This window comes from Mastigoproctus giganteus, chromosome 7 (genome assembly GCF_048544385.1).
Source record: "Mastigoproctus giganteus isolate SK-2022 chromosome 7, ASM4854438v1, whole genome shotgun sequence".
NCBI lineage: Eukaryota > Metazoa > Arthropoda > Arachnida > Uropygi > Thelyphonidae > Mastigoproctus > Mastigoproctus giganteus.
The window spans coordinates 144,768,371-144,786,337 of NC_143581.1; the positions used below are offsets into that span (position 1 = coordinate 144,768,371).

Consider the following 17,967-nt stretch of genomic DNA (forward strand, 5'->3'; position numbering starts at 1 on the left):
CTCTGTATAAATTGCAAATCTGCCCTGCCATGGAATATTGTTCCCACATCTGGGGTGGTGCCCCCAAAACCTCTCTCAGGCTTCTTGATTCCATTCAGAAGAGGGCAGTTACGTTAATTAATGATTCATCTCTAACAGAGTCTCTCCACGCGGTCTCATAGATGTACTGTTTCTGCTGCATGCCTCTTCTACAGATACTTCCATGGGCACTGTTCTTCTGGATTGGCTTCTATAATTCCCACTCTCTCTTTCAAAACAGTCTGAACACATGCCGCCACCAGCCAACATTGATCTACTTCTAACTCCAAACTCACAGAACCAACTTTTCATCTTCCTCATTTATTCATTCAACTGCTGCATTTTCTGGAACAACCTTCCTTCGTATGTATTTCTTGAAAATTACAGTCTACAGAAGTTCAAGTCCAATGTCAACAAATATCTTCTTTCGTCTTCTCAATCTCCAACCCAAGCACGGTACTAAGTACTATAGGTTCTAATACCTCTTGTGTTTGTGGGTTTACATTAAAAAAATATATGTATATATAAGAGGAAACTTGGTTAATAGATGACTGACCAATCACACCAATTTTCCATTTACCAAGCAAATAGTGAGAAGGCTGCCAAAAGGTGAAAAAGAATTTGCAATGCTTTTCATAGTCTGTTTCTTTAACTAGGCCAATGTTTTTGTAGTTCTTTTAAGTGTACTAAATGTGCTACAAACTAGTTTCCATTATGAAATCAATAAAAGTATTGTTAATCTATAAAGTGCAAAAGGAGAAATCCTTTGAAGCTTTGCTTCTATGAATCAATAAATAGCCTCTGCTCTATTAGTTGGTAGAAAAAAAAATGTTGTTGCAATATCTCACCGAGCCTTCTTTTGAAGAAAGGAGAATCAATTTTTTTTCATGATGTCTAGCCTTGGATTAGAGTCTTGAACCTAAAACCTCTGCAGGCCCTTTGAGTAGATTTAAATCTTCTCATGAGAATGAGTTCACTTTGTTAAACTGCTATGGCCCAGAGTTGCAAATTCCTCCATCACAATAGTTGATATCACCCACCAGATCAGTGTTTCCCAAACAGGGGTCCGTAGACCAGTTCCAGGGAGTCTGCAAAACGATGTGTGTGTGTGTGTGTGTGTGTGTAACACATATGCATATGTTATATACAGGGTGTTTCAGTTAAACGTTTCAGAACTTCTAAGAGGGGTAGGGTACATCCTGACAACTCGAAATCATATAGCAATGTGGGGTCGGAAATGCTTTCCTGAAGCGGTGTTGTACACAGAAGCACCATAAAAAGAAAAGAGACCGTAAGTGAGAAATCGTTTTAATAATACATGAAAAGAAGCAAAAGGTACATGGATTAAAGTAAGTGTTCGAAGTTTCTTCCACGGGCTACAATGCACGCCTCACATCTCCGACGCATGGACATCCGAACATTCTGGAATACTCCAGGCGAATTTCGAATTTCTTCGGCAGCTACTGCGATTCTTGCAACCAGCTCCTCAGCATAGTCAACAGGGGTGTCATAAACTAGCAATTTCATATGACCCCAGAAATAAAAATCAAGACATGATAGGTCGGGTGACCGAGCAGGCCAACGCACGGGACCACCACGTCCGATCCACTGTTGACCAAATGTGACATCCAGGTAGTTACGAACATCTCCGCTATAATGGGCAGGGGCTCCATCGTGTTGGAACCACATTGTCTGTTGCGTCGATGCAGAAATCTGTTCATCTCTCAAAAGTTGTGGCAATACTTGCTGCAGAAAGATCAAGTAGATAGGTCCGGTTAGACGACACGGTAACAGGTAAGGTCCGATGAGGTGATCTCCCATAATACCGGCCCATACATTGACCGAAAATCGAATCTGTGCTGCACGACGTCGTATTGCATGCGGGTTCTCGACCGCCCAGATATGGTCGTTATGCGTGTTGAAAATTCCTTCCTTGTGAAGGATGCCTCATCGGAAAACAACACTTCAGCAGGAAAAAGGGGATTTGTAGCACATTTTCCAAGGTACCACTGTGCGAAAGCAATACGAGGTTGAAGAAACTTCGAACACTTACTTTAATCCATGTACCTTTTGCTTCTTTTCATGTATTATTAAAACGATTTCTCACTTACGGTCTCTTTTCTTTTTATGGTGCTTCTGTGTACAACACCGCTTCAGGAAAGCATTTCCGACCCCACATTGCTATATGATTTCGAGTTGTCAGGATGTACCCTACCCCTCTTAGAAGTTCTGAAACGTTTAACTGAAACACCCTGTATAGGGATCCACAAACTTTTTTTGATTTTGAAAGGGTCCGTGTTGATCTCAGTATTTGCAATAGATCATGGGAAATTTTAGATTGATTCAAGATCTGATTGCAAGAGTTCAAGAACAATTGGTGGAGGTAGTACCAGTGGTTAAGATATTGGCCTTACAACTGAAGTAAAGTTATTGGGGTATAAAATTCTCTGCTTGTTCTTCACATTATAACCTGCTGCAAATACAAAACAAAAGTAGCAGTCATTAATATGATGCAGGGGTTCCCTCACCACCATGGGAATGACAAATGTTGTGCCTTTCTTTTTTGCACACATTTCCACAGTTGCAATCCCTGTAGGGCGCGCAGTTTTATCTTGGTCAGCCAATTTAATTCTAAAATATACAGCACATTCACAAATGATAATACATAATGCCTTTGTTTTTCCACAACATTTATAACAAAAGCAGATACTAGTTAGCATGACTGTGCCAGAAAACAACTGAATGTGGAAGAAATACTTTTAGGTTTATATAGCTATCTAACTTACAGGTCTCAATATATTTAAACACATCATCTGGGCACATCTATACCTGTCAGTCACAAAGGAAATAGTATGCATATCACATATACATGATATATCTATCCAAGAAAATTCTTACTGTTTGTAAAAAAACTGTTATAGGTAAAAGTGGTTTGGATTTTAGAATTAGTACTAAAAAAGGTACACAAAAGAAACACCACAAATTTTGGAAGCATGAAAAGCTAAGCAGCCCAGATCATTAAAATCTATGCAGACTTTGTTTAGAAAATTTTGTTATCACAGAAGTTTAGACAATGACATACATATAAAAAAAATAAATAAACTGCCATCATGAAAGAAAATGCACAATTAGTAGGGTAAAAGTACATGAAATACATAGAGTTATGAATATTAGTACATACCAAACTTGTTAAAAAGAAATTTATGAAAAAGAAATTTATTTTACCATGGTACTACTTTGTAACAAACTGATGTGCAAATAGCAAAAATCCTGGATGTTTTCTCAAATGGCATCCAGCAAATGATATAATGTGAAGGAGTAATGTTTATTGTGTTGCACCAAGGGGTCATCATGTTAAAGAGCAATGCAAGACCACACACTGCAGAGTCGACTAATAAATATCTATGGAACTAAAGATGGGAAATCCTGGATTGCCTCCATCCCCAACATGGCATCCAGCAATTTCCATCTAAAAAATTTAGTCCTATTAAGAAATGTATGAATGATAAATGATGACATACTGAAGTGAGCTGGTGGCCAAAGAATAAGGTTTAGGATTGGTTTTAAGTTTGAATAATGGAATGGAATTCATATCACTAAAAATTGGTTCCAATAAGGCAGCAGGTAGATTTTACTGAGGGAAAATTCAGAAAATGAGTCTTCTCTTTATTTTACCATGGTATTACATTGTAAAGATTAATAACTCAGAAATCTGAGTTGTAATACTTTTAAAAAAAAGTATTATAGCATAATAAACTTAAAAAAATGTTTTTTGGTTTTTTTTTGATAAAAAAAAATAAGTCTTGCAAGTGAAAATCTAATGGATGGTACACAGCAGTAGTAGTAATCATTATTCCTATAGCCTATATTTGCACAGCACTGTATAGAAGACCATTTCTACAAAAAGGCAATTGAGTTGTCCCTCTTCTTGCAGATAAGTGATATTTCTAAATGTTCTGGATGGAGGTTTTACTTCACCATCTATCACTTGATTAGAACTTTTCTAAAAAGGATCTAATTCATTATGGTTTTCTTGTTTCTATTACACTCCCTACATTAAAAACATGTGCATATCTTTATGCTGATATATTCTGTTTCTAAGTAAGAGTGCTTTCATAGCATTTCAAAATTCTAGTAGTCTTTTAGCATTATTGCTGGACATATTTTTCTCTCCAAATTTTTTCAGATGCTGAGATATTTTTCCAAATATCCCAGCAAATGCAACTGTTATTTCCTAGCCTCCTCTTTGCATCTCCAACCAATACTATTCTTTCTTGCTCATTACTTTCTACTGCTTTTCCTAACTTTTGTTTTGTAAATGCAGCAGGTTGTAATGCGAAGAACAAGCAGAGAATTTTATACCCCAATAACTTTACTTCAGTTGTAAGGCCAGTATCCTAACATATTAAAAACTCTTCTATTTCTTATTTTCTTGTGCCTTCAAAGGAGGCACAAACAAATTTCATCACCCAACTTTCCATCTTAAACTATGCTTCCAAAACGCAATGGAATATCACTTCCCAGCCAATTAAGTGTTCTTTCAAACTACTTCTAAAATCTACTGGTACAACATTTTTGCACTATCCTACTTCAAGAATAAATTAAATTATAACGAATGTTTAGCTGTAGTTTCCTCATGTTTATCCTATAGGTTTCTATAATACCTAAGAAATGTATGAATGATAAATGATATATTAACCTAATTCTGCTAATTACATTTTTCTGACATCTATCTTGATAGTTATTCCAACAGAACATTTAGCACTGTGTGTGTGTGTGTGTGTGCACGCACACACACACACACACTCACACAAACACTTCCCTGATAGCACAATGAGAACCATATTGACCTAGATGACAACTCAAACTATGAATCCCAATTGCTTTGTACTATCATAGTGATAAAGTTCCAGCCTATAATTTATTCACTTAAGATAGTTTTGTCTAATACTTGCAGCACACCCTTATTCATTGATTCAGCAGCCATATAGTAAGCTCGCTACTACTACACTATAAGAAGGTGAGGAGTGGATATTGGATCTGGACTCAATTTGTTTCTCCACCGAACTAGCTTAGACAATATTAGCATTAGTAGAGGCATATGATGCAAGAAAGCAAGCATCAGCCAAAAAAAAAAAAAAAAAAAACCCTTCCACTTCACCTCTCCATTCGTTCAAAATGCCTGTCCAGCTGATCCTTAAATTTATTTAGGCTATCAATTTCCACAACAAGGGATGGAAGTCTGTTCCACCACCCAACTACCCACCCGTTGGCTAAAGGCAAATTTCCGCACATCTATCCTACATCTGTCTTTCCTCAATTTGAATTTACGCCCTCTCAGGTGATTATTCTGAGCAAGAGGCAGTATCCCAGCAGCATTGAGCATGCTCAAACCATTCAAGGCTTTGTACACCTCTATCAGATCACCGCGCCGGTGCCTAGTCTCCAGACACTGTAATTTGCAAAACTTAAGCCTTTCTTCATAAGAGCAACCCTTCGTTCCGTTCACTAACCTTGTTGCCCTTCTCTGTAGTTGTTCCAGCAGCTCTACATCCTTCTTGAAATGAGGCCTCCAGACCTGCATACAGTACTCAAGGTGCGGCCTGACCATTCCCTTATACAAGGGAATAAAAAAAAGTAAAGTGCAGCCATTATCAACCCACTGCAGGATGGAAGCCTCCTCAAAAATTCATGTTGAGGGAAATGGACCATAATCTGCCACGCTGGTCCAGTGCAGGTTGGCAGATCGACCGTATTCAGCAATCAGGGGCTTGAACCCTGGTCTACTCAAAGAGCGTGTGCTACTACACTCCCGCTCCTGCCCACTCGGCTACAGAGGCCTTCAAGGGAATAATCACCTCCCTATTCCTGCTAGAAAAATTCCTGTATATCATTGATAAGACACCATGAGCTACTCTTGCAGCCCATCTGCACTGCTCAGAGAACTTCATATCTGCCTGCACAATTACCCCCAGGTCCTTCTCATTCTCTACCACTGTCAGTGTAGTACCACAGATTTGATACGTTACTCTGGGGTTGCTGTTTCCCATATGTAGTACTTTACATTTGTCAATGTTAAACTTCATTTGCCACCTCTCAGCCCATCTGCTCAACCTTTCCAGATCCTGTTGCAGTAGCATAGTGTCAGTAGTGTCCTTGACAACCCTGCCAACCTTCGTATCATCTGCAAACTTGGACATTAAGCTTCATATACCATCATCAATATTATTTATAAATACAGAAAACAACAATGGACGCAGCCCTGAGGAACTCCACTAATAACATTAGTCCACGATGAGCAGTGTCCATTAATTACCACTCTGTCTTCTGCCACTCAACCATCCCTTTATCCATAGCAACAATTTGCCACCAATGCCACACTGCTCCAATTTGTGCAGCAGTCTTCCATGTGTAACAGTATCAAAAGCCTTTCTAAGACCCAAATATATAATATCAAATTTATTCCCTGCATCCAATTCTTTTGTGACTACATCATAGTATCCAATCAAATTGGTCAGGCAAGACCTTCCCTTAACAAAATCATGCTGTGTCTGAGCTATAACTGAATTCTTGTCAAGATAATCCTGCAGTGCTTCTTCAACCAGTGCTTCCATTAATTTTCCTTGAACAGAAGTTAAACTCACAGGTCTATAATTACTTGTGCAAGCCTTTGATCCTCCTTTGTGAATTGGGGTTACATTTGCACATCTCCATTCTGTGAGTACCTCCCCTGAGTCCAAGGAAGCTCTCATAATTATGGATAAGGGTTTGCTTACTTCCTTTGCTGCCTCCTTTAATATAACTGGATAGATCCCATCCACCCCAGGTGCCTTTCTTGTATTTATCTTCAACAATTTCTCATCCACTTTACTCTCAATTATTACAAGATCATCTAGCTCACTGCCAGTGTTTACTTCATCTATGGCATTCCCCTTCCTGAATAACTCCTCATGTGTGAATGTAGATGCAAAATATTGATTTAGTTTGTTAGCTACCTGAGCAGGATCAAAAACAGTTGAACCATCGATATCAAGCGGACCAATCTGATTCATCCCCTTCCTTCTAGAGTTTACATAAGTAAAGAACTCCTTGCTGTTTTTCTTTGCATCCCTTGCCAAAGATTTCTTATAATCTGCCTTCGCCTGCCTAACCTCCTTTGTAACTTGGTTACAGATCAACTTATATCTATCATAGGCTTCTGTGTGACGTGTTAATTTATATGTATCCCATGCATTTTTCTTCTCTGCCATATGTCTCATTAGTTCATCTGACATCCATTTAGGCCTGAACTTTGAACAATATTTCTTAGTTGGTATGTGAAGCCTAGTAGCTTCCAAGATAAGTTCTTTGAATGCTTCCCATTTTGAGTTTGCTGTTGGTAACATCATCAGTTGGTCCCACTGTATAGAATTTAAATACTGTCTCAGACCATCGTAGTTACCTTTATGAAAGCAATAACCCTTACCTTTACCCCTGATGGTAGTTACCTCCTTGAGTAAATCCCACTTCAGCACACTGTGATCACTGCCACCTAGTGGTTCCTGTATCTGCAGATTCTTAATGCATGAAGAATCACTACTGATAATCAAATCAAGAGTATTGCTCCCTCTATTTGCCTCCCGAACATGCTGATTTAGAAAAAAATCATCCAATAAATCCACAAAAGCCTTGCTAGTGTGTGAGTGATCAACCCACAAATTCCAGTCAATATCTGGGAAATTAAAATCCCCCATTATAAGACTCTCTGATTTACTGGCCCAATCTATTTCCCTGTACAGTTTCTTATTATACTCATCAGAGTCATTAGGCCTATAGCACACTTCTACTCTCAATTTTGATCTCCCAATGCTTATGTCACACCAAACTGACTCGACAATGCACTGTCCAGCGATGTCAACTGGCTTCACTTCCTTGAATTTTATGTGTTTCTTAACTAATAGCATAACCCCTCCTCCCTTTCTATCCTGTCTGTAGACGTTGTACTCCCCAAATTCCAGTTCTGCATTACTTATATCTGTGTGACACCATGTCTCTGATATCCCAACAATATCCGTCTTTGATGCTTTGAGCAATGATATGGAATATGGGAAAATCCTTTTGGTTAAGAAGCCCTAGACCCTTCAGTAACTGAAAAATATTTTCTGATATATAATATTTTATGTTACATTTGTATCCAAATTAAATATTTTCAAAAATAAAATTGTAGTAGTAACTTTTGTGTTGTAGATACAAACATTAGGTTTTATATTTATTTCAAAGCAGAAAGCTTAAGATGTTTTTGATTTTCTTCTTTTTCTTAAAGATCTAAAATTATTTTAGATGTCAACAAAAAAAAAAAAAAAATGTATAATTGCACTAATGAGCATATATCCTGAACTATGTCACAAATCAGTAGGGGTCAGACTCCCATACATTTTAGAAGAAACAGAACTAATGGAGTCAACTTTCTGTGACATTCAAAACAGTGAATAATGCTAAAATGAGATATAAAAAAAAAAAAAAAAAAAAACTGTAAATAGTAGACTGAAATAAAATTATCTTCTTTGGGATATCCTTGAACCACTCTCTTATGAAACGTAAATTTAATTGCATGAGAGTGCAAACAAAATCTGCAGGTGATAAATCTGGGTGGCTGCCAGCTTGTTTTGTGATTGTAGATTTAGAAAAAAAAGCACCCACCCCATCAGAAAATTATTAGGAAGACTCCTCTCTTTCTGTGTACAAAAAAAAAAAAAAAAAAAAAATCAGAGCGCAAATAATTGGAAATTTCAGAAGTTACTGAAATCGAAAAAAAAAAAAACCACATTTGCCAATAAAATCAAAAATTTGAATGTCATTAAGTTAGGAAAACTATGTTCATTTTTATGCTGATTTTCTGATCATAAAAATATAATTGTTGAAGTTATATTCCTTCAACTGTTATTGAGTGACATTTTATTAAATATATATAAAAAAGACTTTGAATTTTGTTTAATTTTCCTGTAAATGTTTTTCATTTTGCAAATGGAAAGAGACATTATGAGAACTGTATTTTTTTTTTTTTTATTTTAAATGGAAATGTCCCAGAAAATTATATATTTATCATAAAATTAATAAATTTTTTTCCCTTAAAACCTACCTCAATTTCTTCTCAATTTCTTGTATTTCTTTAACAGTATGCTGCTCAAAAAGTAAATCACTTCCCAAGTCTCCGAGCCCCATTATCTGTAATGAAGGTGGGTAAGTGAAAAAATAAATTATCCAGAAAGTGAATTTTTTAATAAAGTTAGAAATTTTAAGAACTACACTATTACGCAAAATATTTTGCTTGAGTTAAAAATTATTTACGCAATCAAAAACAGTTAAACCTTACTGAGTGGCAAAGGATCTTTACACAGAGAGAGAGAGAGAGAGAGAGAGAGAGAGAGAGAGAGAGAGAGAGAGAGAGAGAGAGAGACTGTGTTAACTTATCATTTTGATCTTTTTTTTTTTTTTTTTTTTTTTTGGCTAATTCAAAATGGCATTTTTTTCACTAAGTAACCCAAAATAAGAAATCTCTATTGAACAGTCAAAATTACATTCAAGTTAGCAATAACTTGCATATGATAGAGTCCAACATTGATGTTTTTTGAGCAGTGCAGACAAACTGCTAGAAAAACAGCTCATAGGATTCTGTCAAATGATGTACAGGAACTCTGCCAGCAAGGAACAAGGAAATGATTATCTCATTGTATTGAGCCACATCTTGAACACTGCACAATGGTCTGAATGTCTCATTTTCAAATAAAGAAATGGATCTCTTGGAACAGGTACTGAAAAGAGCAATCAGATTAGTCAAGAAACACAAAGGGATATGCACAGCACTTGCAAGGTGAGCTGAAAGAAGTGTTTAAGGCTTTAAATTGATTGATGGCAATGGTATTTAAATCTTTCTCAGAAAACACACACAAGGGACATAAACTGAATGAAAATGGTTGCAGAAAAGATGTCTGAAAATCTGTCTTCAGCCAGAGTGTAACTGATTATTAGAACCTACTACCATCTGGTGTTGTTAATGTGGACAGTTTGAATAAATTTAAGGAAGGATTAGATACACTGGTAGAAGGTATGGGGTGGGTAGTACCCCCCCCCCAATGGCTGATCATGTATAAGCTTGCTTCCTTGCATCATTTGGCAGTACTACTGCTAACAATCAGTTTTTTTCTGATGGAATGGCATTCTGGAAGTTAGAAACAAAAAAAAAAAAAACATTTAAAACAAAAAAAATATTTATTTTAAAATAAATATTACTTATTATTACTAATCCTCTTGGTGCATTGTGCATCATCGGAGAGTTAAGTTAGATGCACTGCTTCATTTGGCAACTCATCTACTAAAGATGTTTGCCAATCACAACACTTAATTAATAATAAAAACACTTAATTAAACCATGGCTCATTCAGGCTCAATCATGCAGAATAAGCATAAACAGCAAAAAAAATAAGCAATTGCAATAAAAAATATGATAACATTCTTTTAATGTAGAAATATTTATAAAATCATTTTTAACAATAAATAAATAATACCTATTAAATTAGTGTTGTCCATTTCACTACACTTTCGTAATTTGAAAATAAAATTAGTGCCGATGATGTAATTATTTAAAAGGATCACTGTGGAATGAGAACACATTACTGAAGTATCAAGTAAAGGTGGTGACTTTATTAAACACACTGCAACAAATAAACGAGTGTGTAGGATCAATGGCAAAAGTAACAAGCAGCCAAAATAATTACAGCTAACCCTCGCTTAATGCTGATAATTCATTCCGGGAAAAACAGAGCGCTAAGTGAATCCGCGTTAAGCGAGCGCCGCATTCCCATAAGGTAACATATGTATTTGTGAGTTGCAGTCGGTGCCATAGGGTATTTCCTAATCAATAATAAACAGTAGTGAAAAGATGCACAAATGTCGGTCAAAATATTTAATATTCAAATATTTGTACATATAAAATATTCTGCATTACATATGCATATAATTATGTGGTAACTACTTACGTATAAAAAGTAAACTTAAAATTCCAATTAAAATAATAAATTTAATTGATTTTAGTTGATTTAATTTAATTGATGAATTTAATCATGAAAAATGTGTGGATTTTGGGTTGAACTTTGGCCCTCTTCCAAATAAACTAAAAGGGGTATTAATTTTAAATCCCCTGCAGCATTACCACCCAACAATAAAGTCAACCGATCCTTCGCCACTTTGAAACCTCACATGTTTTTACTTCTTTCAATATGAAACTTCTTTTAGGCATTCGTTTCCACAAAAGTCCTGCTTCATCTATGTTAAAAACTTGTCGAGAAGTATAACACATAATACCCCTCTTCAATAATTTTAACAAGTTCTTTTCTGAAAGTTTCAGCTCCTTGATCTGCACTTGTGGCTTCTCCCTGGATTTTAAATCTATTTAACCAGCCCTTGTTAGTTTTAAATGGTTCCGCATTTTTTTTTTAATAATATTTAACTTAACTGAATTCTACATTGGATATTATCTTCAATAAAATTAGTTAAAATCTCTCCATTTCAATCCTAATAGCCGGCCTAGCCCTAGTTGCTTGCAGTGCAACAGCTGTCTTTCCCACTGCTAAAATTAATTCTTTATTTTTTATAATTGTTCTTACAGTTAAAGTTGCAAGTCCTAAATTATGGCACACATCTGCTTGTCGTTGACCTGAATCGATTCGCTTCGAAACATTTAATTGTCTAATTTTATTTTCAAATTCAGTCTTTTTCTTATATTTATAGTCTTTGTACTGCGGCCAGACGTTGCTTTTTCATTCCTATCGGTCATTATTAGCTCTTTGAAAATGTAACTGCATTTGGTTGCATTAATTATGATACAACGTTCAAGTAAACTGTCCGTTACGTACAGTCTAATACTGTACTGAGTGATGACTAGACTTCGGATAAATGCATATAATGTAAATATTCCAAGCAATATACTTGATAATTTTTTAAAATGTTGATCTCAGAACTACGTAACAAGTCACTGTACTCCAATTAAATTAGCCTGCGAGAAAATTTCACCAAGCGTGGGAAAATTTTGCAAATCGGTGTGGGAAACGTTTTAATGCTGCTTTGCTATTCATTTTCAAGCTATCGACTCCATTAAATAAAATGATTTCGTTAAATATGCCAAAAATGCAATCTGTAAAAGAGCGTTATAATGATCTGTGACAGCGTTATAGTCAGATACGGGTTATAATATAAGAACAGCATTACAGTGAATCAGCGGAAAGCGAACCGCGTTATAACGGGGGCCTACTATACTCAAAAAAAAAAAAAAAAACCCTTAACTATTTAGCACTTCTTAAAAATCTCCCAAATTTGAAAAATGTGGCTCATTTGGCAATAATTTTCAAAAAATTTCCTGGGAGATAATCCCCCCCCCCTCACAAAGAATTCTCCCTCTTTCCTAGGTAAACTTCCTCTGCACTCTATGAAGTTTATATTATATATATAAAAAAAAAAAAAAAGCCCTGCTAATAATAATAATAATAATAATAATTTCAAATGACTGCCAGTGAGTTAAACAAGAGAATTTAATGAATGTTTTTCTGCCTTCATTTTTGCTACATTATTAAAAATAACAGAACAGTTTTTGATATTGCTTTACTGGGTTAAGGAAGCTATTACATCCACAGTTAATACAAAATTGGTATTGGTGTTTAAGAGCACAAGGGCAGCTGAGGCCAAAATGTGCCAGGTCCTATGTTATTATCCTAAAGTAACATAATTTGTTCCATTTTAGCATCAGAGGAATTCACATATATATATATATATATATATATATCTAATAATTAAAATAAATATGATATTTAAAATAAAAACATCAGCCAGTAGTATGGCAACAATGCAGAGCGAATGCAAGTCCTCTGCATTGGTTGATCTATCGGAGAATGGAGGGGTGGTTTGGTTTGGTTCTTCGATATTTCTGCCTTTGCGATGATTTGTATGACGATTGAAATGCAGCGATTCCATGACCATTATTGGCCTCGTGGTCCTCTGTCGATATGGGGCATGATGGTCAGTCTATCTTTTTGATATTTTAGTTTTTTGGTAGTTTCTTTAACCCTTTTTTGGTGATATTTCACGTTTTTTGGAACTGGTACCTTCGAGGGGGGTACCGTTAAATTATTTATAATTGGCATTATTTTAAATTTACATTTTATATTAATTGGGTTTAATGACTTAATTGACTAAATTATACAGGGGATTATCGACTACCTTTTTGTTCTATTATCTCTACTTTTCCCTTCCCTGTTTGTTTATTTTATATTTTTGCGTTTCGTTTCGCTCTGCATTATTGCCGTACTACTGGCTGATGTTTTTATTTTAAATATCATATTTATTTTAATTATTAAATATAATTAGGCATCATGTGGAGGATGTGCATTTGCTGCCTCTAATGATAGCTACATAGTTATATTTATTTATTTTTATTACTTTTGCCTAACTTTTACCTCACATAATATATATATATATATATATATACACACACACACACACAGTAAACCCCGCTATTCGCGGTATCTGTATTCGCGGTTGCTGATTTAATATAAAATGAAACCTAAAAAAATGTGAATTTTAAAGCGCCGTGAACATTTTCCGCCATAAAAAAACATGGGCTTGGCTAAAATTATCTTTCCCGATCAAAACAGCGCTCAGTGGGTGGGGGAGAGGGGTGACAAAATAGCGAGAGTGGATGTTTCTCGCTAATCCTTGTTCAGGATGTGTTATGCGCTTGTCATGGAAGGTTTCGTCATTTGCTTTTAATTTATATGCTTATAAATTGAATAAATTTATCAATTTATAAATTGATATGCTTACAAAAGTGATAAATCTACCATTTTGCAGTGTAAAACAGACTTTTTCTAGTGTGTAAAGTGACTTTATTGTGGACAAGTTCTTTCTAACCCCTACAAAAATATGGCTACAAATAACAAGGGAAATGTGAAAATATCGAAGAAGGTGATGACATTAGTGAATAAAATTGAGTTATTAGATAAAATTTTTAATGGTGAAAGTGTCTCCTCAGTGGCAAAACATTATAAAATCAATGAGTCAACAGTACGATCAATCAAGAAATCAGAAGAAAAATCCGCCGTGGTGTCCGTGAAAATGCGCTAATTGATTCAAAAATTTGCTCTGTAACTCGTGATGTTAAATTAGAAAAAATGGAAAAATCTTTAAATCTGTGGATAGAAGATGGAACTCAAAATAAAATTCCGTTAATTTCACTCATCATTCGTGAAAAGGCAAAACTCCTTTATCAACACTTTAGCAAAACTGGTGATAGCACTGGCGGGATACGTTTTTTTAGCTAGCAAAGCCGCTGGTTTGAAAGATTTGTTTGAAATTTGTAATAAATATTACATTTAATATTAAATTGTTTCTTATTTTCATTTCGATGCCATATGCTTGCATTTCACTATGTACTGTCTATGAACAGTCATATTATGAAGATACATATAATACATAGACAGAATTTTAGACTAGTTTTTCTTATATATTTCATACTTTGTAACGGAACCCCTTTATTACTATGGGAGCCATAACTCAGTATTTGTGTTTTCGGTATTCTCGGCATTTCTCAAGAACGTAATCCCCGCAAATAGCGGGGGTTTACTGTATATATATATTTGTTTCAGAAAGGTATAGAGTTCAGCTAGGTTAGCACTATTTCCAATCATGGGGGTAAGCGATAATGGTTCTTGCAGTTGTGATTGAGAGTAGAAAGTTCTTTTTCTGAAATGGGAATAATGAGGACAATCTATAAAAAAGTACATGCTTGACTGTAAGTGGTAACGTACAATGTGTGCATCAAAGGTGGGTCATTTCCCATGAGTAGAAACATATGGGTTAGGTGCATAAGTCCTGTCCTTAGTCTTACTAGTACAAATTCTTTCTGTCTATTTTGTCTAAAGCTGGAAATCCATAATGTTGGTTCTTCTTTGATTTGGAGCAATTTGTTATACCTTTGTGCCTTCCATATTTCTGACCACTGAAATGTACTGACTTTTTTTATATGCTTCAAATAATCTATATATGATACTTGGTAATTTGCTGGTGTTGTATTGTTTGGTTTTTTGGGTGCCTGATCTGCTCTCTCATTACCTATGATAACCTAATGCCCTGGAATCCAGAAGAATTTCACTTAATGATTTAGTCTATTGCTAGCATAGATGGTTTAAACCAGAAATGATTAGTTTCTTGATGGGATATGATATTGAAAATTGAATTGCCCAATGCAGACACTGCACACATACAATCAGTGCATATTACACTGCTAGCATTGTGGAAAGTGTTAATATTTTGTAAGGCTAATTTGATTGCATATAACTCTGCAGTATAGCTGCTACATAAAACTGGTAGTGATATGGAGACTGTAAAAGAAGGAAAGACAGCCGTTGCACCAACAGCAAACCTGGTTTTTGAGCCATTTGTGTACATTTGGCAGCTTTGTGTATTGTTGAGGGCATGTTCTTTATGTAGTTGTTTGATATTTTCATCTGCCAGGGATTTCTTTCCCCAGTGCTGAAAGTGGGTATCGCAGTGAGGGAGATTTACAGACCAGGGTGAATCAGGAACATCGGTCTCTCAACATACATCATCAAAATCAATATTCCAGGTATGAAGCAAATCTTTTAGTCTAATGCCAGAGGGTCTATTTTCAGTTGGTCTACTGTTATAGAATGCTGTCCATTCAGGGTTGGAAAGCAATAATGAAGTCACTGGTTAAAGAAGAATTTCAGTATCATCTAGATGCAGCAGTAATAATTCAGACACAGCATGGGTTTGTCAAGGGGAAGTCTTGTCTGCCCAATTTGATTGGATACTATGACATGGTCACAAAGAAACTGGGTGCAAAAAATAATTTTGATATCATATACTTGGATTTCAGGAAAGTTTTTGATACCGTTGTACACAGAAGACTACTGTACAAATTGGAGCAGTATGGCATTAAGGGCAAGTTGCTACAATGGATAAAAGGATGGTTGAGTGGGAGAAGACAAGAGAGTGGTAATCAATGGATACTGCTCTACATGGACTAATGTTATTAGTGGTGTCCCTAAGGGTTCGGTGTTGGGCCCATTGTTGTTTTGTACATTTATCAATGATATTGATGAAGGTATATCAAGCTTAATGTCAAAGTTTGCAGATGATACAAAGGTTGGCAGGGCTGTTAATAACAATAATGACAGTATGCTGCTACAACAGGATCTGAAAAAGTTGGGAAGATGGGTTGAGAAGTGACAACTGAAGTTTAACATTGACAAATGTAAAGTACTGCATATGGGTAGCAGTAACCGCAGAGAAATGTACCAACTGGGTGTTGTTACACTCAGGTGTAGAATGAAAGAGACCTGGAGGTAACTGTGCAGTGAAATATGAAGTTTTCTGAGCAGCACAGACAGGCTGCCAGAGTAAGTCATGGGGTCTTGTTAATGATATATAGAAATTTTGCAAGCAGGGATAAAGAGATGATTATCCCCTTGTATAAGCCAATGGTCAGGCCACACCTTGAATACTGCATACAGGTCTGGAGGCCTCATTTTAGGAGGGATGTAGACTTGCTGGAATGAGTGCAGAGAAGGGCAACAAGAGTGGTGAAGGGAACAAAGTGGTGCTCTTATGAAGAAAGGCTTAAGTTCTGAAAATTGCAGCTTCTGGAGACTAGGCATCTGCGATGCAATATGATTGAGGTGTATAAGGCTTTGAATGGATTGAGCAGGCTCAATGCTGACGGGATTCTTCCTCTTGCTCAGATTACAAACCTGAGTGGGCACAAATTCAAACTGGGGAAAAACAGTTGTAGAATAGATGTGCAGAAGTTTGCCTTTAGCCAGAGAGTAGTTGATTGCTGGAACAAACCTTCATCTGTTGTTGTGGAAATTGATAACTTAAATAAATTCAAGGCAGAACTAGACAAACATTTGGAATGAATGGATGTGAAATGGGAAGGGTTTTTTTTTTTTTTTTTGGTTGATGCTGTATAAGCTTGATTTCTTACATCATGTGCCTCTACTAATGCTAATGGTCAACAGGATGAACTGGAACGCTTTGAATTTTAGCTGCATAATTAAGAAGCAGCATTTTCCTTCTAAGGTGAAGTGGAGCTTCATGCGCCTCTATTATATAGACTCTGGACAGGGGATGTTTTAAATGCACCCAAAGCAGTACGATGGGCACTGTGTTGGATGGTATTAAGTCTGATTAATGCACTTTTCTTAGCTGAGTAATATACAACACCATAATCTAAACAAGACCTGATAATAGCATGATACAAATGTAATAGAGTTTATCTATCAGCACCCCATGACATAACAAAAATGGACCTATGTATATTATGTTTCTTTAAACAAAAAGTTCAGAGGTATGTGATATGTGAAACAAAGTTAACTTTGGTGTCCAATATTAAACCTAGGAAACGAAGATTACTGGTGAGAGGGATCAATTGGTTTTTTAATCTGAGTTCTGGTTGTAGCTTATGTTTATTGCAGAAGTGAATTGCAATTGTTTTTTGTTCTGATAAACGATATCCATTCTGCAGTGCCCATGTCTCCAACTTATTTATGGAAAGTTGCAGCTGTCTTTCAATGGTATGAATATTTTGTGAACGGCAAAATATAGTAAGATCGTCAGCATACATATATGGTTCTCAGTGTTCTCCCCAGGACCTATCGAATGGGCACACTCCCCGATGAATTTAACTGACTGTCCACCTAAAATTTAAGCGATTCTCACGGTACCATATGGTACTGCTCACTGATCTCGATCAATATTAATTTTAACATACTATATGATCAAGGTCAATGCGACAGGAGCATGTATTGTTAAATTATGCAATTAATTTTCGCTCTGGATTGTTTAAGTAACATTTATAAATAACAGAAAATTTTTTTATAATAATGCGAAGTATTACAC

General features: G+C 35.8%; 1 protein-coding gene across 3 annotated transcripts in view; it reads right to left on the bottom strand.

The window, feature by feature from the left end:
• Cog1 (conserved oligomeric Golgi complex subunit 1) overlaps positions 1-17,967 on the bottom strand; it is a 546,651-nt gene that overhangs the window by 503,642 nt on the left and 25,042 nt on the right. For all 3 annotated transcript variants that reach the window (XM_090377929.1, XM_090377930.1, XM_090377928.1), the window contains exon 3: positions 9,137-9,222. In XM_090377929.1, the coding sequence (XP_090234055.1) occupies positions 9,137-9,219 (83 nt within the window). In that variant the 5' untranslated portion in view covers positions 9,220-9,222. The remainder of the gene's footprint in view (positions 1-9,136; positions 9,223-17,967) is intronic.